Source organism: Cynocephalus volans, chromosome 4 (genome assembly GCF_027409185.1).
Source record: "Cynocephalus volans isolate mCynVol1 chromosome 4, mCynVol1.pri, whole genome shotgun sequence".
In the NCBI taxonomy this organism is placed as follows: Eukaryota; Metazoa; Chordata; class Mammalia; order Dermoptera; family Cynocephalidae; genus Cynocephalus; species Cynocephalus volans.
Genome location: NC_084463.1, coordinates 104,140,018 through 104,143,993, shown reverse-complemented (window position 1 = coordinate 104,143,993; position 3,976 = coordinate 104,140,018). Strand labels below are relative to the sequence as shown.

Genomic DNA, 3,976 nt, shown 5'->3' with positions numbered 1-3,976 from the left:
TAGAACTACTGAGAAGCTAAACATTTGACAGTGAAGACTACCAGAAATTAGAAACTATAGTAAGCCACACCACCTCTAAGCCAGTGAAATAGAAACACTAGTAACACAATCACATTTCAGAGGCATGAGTCTCGCAGTGGAAACTGAGAACAAGGCTGTCCCCTTCCAAGGGATCTGGAGCCGTGAAATAGATGCAGCTGAAGAAAGTGAGAAATAGGGAGAAATACTCTTGTTTTCTATTCCTCTTTCCAGATATTTTCCTGCCAGTGTCTCCATGCAATAAACCCAGCAGAAAAGCAGATGATCTCTTGTCCTGGTAAACACAGCCTGCAAAGCTATCCCTCCTGAAATGCAGTGCAGAAAAGGAGGATGAGAAGGAACATGTCTGTAGGAAAACAAATCTAATCATTGCTTAAATTCCCAACCAAATAACAGATAGTGATATTCCTATACATGTGAATAATGTGTAGCCTGTATTTGATAAAATAAGTAAAGTCCAGGGGTATTTAGCAATAGGAAACTGACTAAGAAACTTCCTTGGACTTAAACTGTTTTTCAGAATTAAGTCTAGAGCAAGTAAGTTACTCAAGAATACCTGGAGGTATTTGAGGATGTCAATGTGATCACCCTGATTAATTAATAGACTCGTTGCCCCACAGTGTTCTCTACTCCTTCTATCTCTTACCTCTTTATGTTTTAAAAGAGCATTTAGTTTACAACAGCTTCATGTGCTTAAGCCCAAGAAGTAAAACAAATCAAGTGTCTCAAGAGGCCTGGAGTCCAGTGATCATCTCCTATTGATTTCTAAGCTCAGAGCACAGGTGGTAAAGACACCAAAGACTGAATCTCTTCAAGAGACCAAATGTGCTGGAGGGACTGGGAGGGGCTAGTGAAACTGCTTCCCACCTGAGAGCACCCTCATTAGAAGTTATGACTGTTCCTTGAAGGCTGCTGGTCCCCAAGGATAAGAAGTATTAGGCCACATATTATAGTTATAGCCAGTATTGAGCTGAGTCTGTCTGGGAAGTCAGACCATCTAGTTACAGAGGTAAGTCAACCAGGTTATATGCAGTATAGAGATGGTTAAGTTAGAGAGGGTGAATTGAGCACCTCGATGGGAAGGGAATGTTGGAGCCTAGAATGGAGACTGTAGGTTCACTCCTTAGTAATACTCAGTCCTGGTAGTTTTCTGAAAGGTGGTCCAAACTCTTGACTTTCCAAAAAGTAGTTTAAAAGAAGGAGATTAACTCAATATTCAAGGTGAGATTTACTTGCTGTTCATAACTCTTGTTAACCTAGCCCTAGAATTTAGTCCTGAACTGCATTGGTTAAAAAATTGGTCAAACCTTATTTTTGTTATTATACATAATTTTATGCAGACTAAAAGGATGCGTCATACTATATAGGCTTATCATGTATTGATATTTGAACCAAAATAATGATTTATTTTTATTGTATATATTTATGATGTGCAACATGATGTTTTGATACACTTAACTTGAGATGTGTGTGTGTGTGTATATATATATATATATATGCACAAACACACACAGTGAAGTGATTAACATGGTCAGGAAAATTAACTTACGAGTTATCTCATATGGTTAACATTTTTTTGTTTTTGTTTTGAAGAATACCTAAAATCTATTGTACCAGTATGCAATACAATATTATTAACTAAAAATAAAGATTTACTTGTTTAAAATTTAGTATTGATTTGATTGTTCAGACATTCCAAGGCATTCTTTCTGATAATCTAGTATCTGAGAGCCAAGAGTTTTTAAATAAAAGTATGCTTGGGAAAGAAAAATCAGACTCGTGTATTGTGCGACTTTGAGGACTATAATACGCACCTTCTGTAAGAATCTAATTGATCATTTTTAAAAAGTACACGAACATCTAGTAACCTGAATGTCCTTGTTTTTCAGACTTAGTTACTTTCTCTATTGGATTGTCCTTTTTAAAATGGCAATTTCTGACCATTCAGTCTGCCTGATTTTCTGAAGATAAGGGTATTTTCTTTATTAACTCAATGACTCGCCTTTCAATATAGACACTTCTTCATTCTGATTTCTCAGCTACTTGCCCCAAGTGATCTTTAGCATTTCCCATCTTCTTTTTGTCATGTCTATAAGCACTATTATTAAGAATGAGTGAGAGGAGTTAATGCGAACAGCTGATCTCATCCATGATGGCTGGGCCATTACTTTTTTGATGGTCTCAAAACGTAGAAAATTACATCTCTACTACCTCTATGAGTTTTAGGATCTATACTGCCTCTCGTATACTACTATTAAAATAGATCTAGCCAGCTCAACAACACTTCCTGGGGAAAAAAAGCAAATATTTATCTAACATACACACACGGAATACTTTTCTAACTTTTTTTTTTTACCCCCAAAAGCGTAGTCGCATGTATTTGATGCATTGAAAGATGGTGCTAGTGAGGAAATCATTCAATACACAGTTGTATATTATTGGTCAACAACTTTCCCAGATCATAATGAAAAAAAATGCTGATATTACTATTTTCATAATCTTTGTGATTTTTAATTTCAACAGGATCATGGAATATCCATTGCTCACATAATGTTAGCTTTCAACAGGACCAATCTTCAACCTACCACCTTTCTACTACTTGGAATCCCAGGGCTGGAGGCTGACCACATATGGATCTCCATTCCTTTCTGCCTAGTCTATCTATTATCACTGATGGGAAATGTTTCTCTTTTGTTAATTGTCAAGACAGACCCAAAACTGCATGAACCCATGTACCTCTTTCTATGTATGCTCTCTGTGGCTGATTTGATGCTTACTTCTTCTACACTTCCTAAGATACTCAGCCTCTTCTGGTTCAAGAACAGAGAGATCTACTTTGAAGCCTGCCTCACTCAAATGTATTTTATCCATTCTCTGTCTACAATGGAATCTGGTTTCATCCTGGCCATGGCTTTTGACCGCTATGTGGCCATCTGTCACCCACTGAGACATTCCGCTATCCTAACACCTATAGTGATTGCAGGCATGGGTTTGGTCATTGTCTTTAGAGGAGCTATACTCCTCAGTCCACATCCCTTCCTCCTGAGGTGGCTTTCCTACTGCAGAACTAATGTCATCTCCCATACCTACTGTGAATTTATGGCCCTGGTAAAGCTGGTTTGCAATAAGACCAAGATTCGTAGAGCCTACAGCCTAATTGTGGCGTTCCTAACAGGAGGGCTGGACTTTACATTAATCATCACTTCCTACATTCTTATTCTTTTAACTGTCTTCGGTCTCCCATCCAAAGCTGCCCAACGCAAGACCTTAAGCACCTGTGTCTCCCATGTATGGGTCATCTTGGTGTTCTACACACCAGCCTTTTTCTCTTTTCTCACCCATAGGTTTGGCCACCATATTGCTCCACATATCCACATTTTTATAGCCAATGTATATCTTCTTATCCCACCCATGATGAATCCTATTATTTATGGTGTTAAAACCAAAAGGATCAGGGAGAGATTCTTTAAATTCTTAACAATCAAATGTGTTTGACTTTGTAAGGATTTGTAACTCATCAGGTCCTCAACAAAGATAAGTGTTCATAAGGAACAGTTAAAATGTATCGGCATTATCTTAAAGTGAAATGCTTTTCAGTTAAAGTTCTGATACCTATAGGCCATTAAAGCTACTAAATATATTAACTTCAGTGAGCAGTAACAAGAGTAGAAAATACATAAGAAGCACAAAATATTTAGAGCAAAACTTTAAATGATTATTCATCTTTCTAAACCTAGTTTTTAGTGTAGAGTTTGGAACTTATTAGGCCATACCTAAGTTTATATTGAAATACTTTTAATTTTGATAAAGACCAAATTATCTCATTTTTAATAGATCGTTTCTTGTGTCATATCTAAAAAATTTATTAAATAAATTTGGGTAATGAAGATATTCTCCAGTAAATTATTCTAAAACTTTTATGTTGGGTAAGGTGTAA

General features: G+C 36.7%; 1 protein-coding gene across 1 annotated transcript; it reads left to right on the top strand.

Annotated features, from left to right (window-relative positions):
- Positions 1-2,589: 2,589 nt before the first annotated feature.
- On the top strand, positions 2,590-3,534 carry LOC134376311 (olfactory receptor 52K2-like). Its single transcript, XM_063094903.1, has one exon. The coding sequence runs from the start codon at positions 2,590-2,592 to the stop codon at positions 3,532-3,534; it is 945 nt and encodes a 314-aa protein (XP_062950973.1).
- The last annotated feature ends 442 nt before the right edge of the window (positions 3,535-3,976 follow it).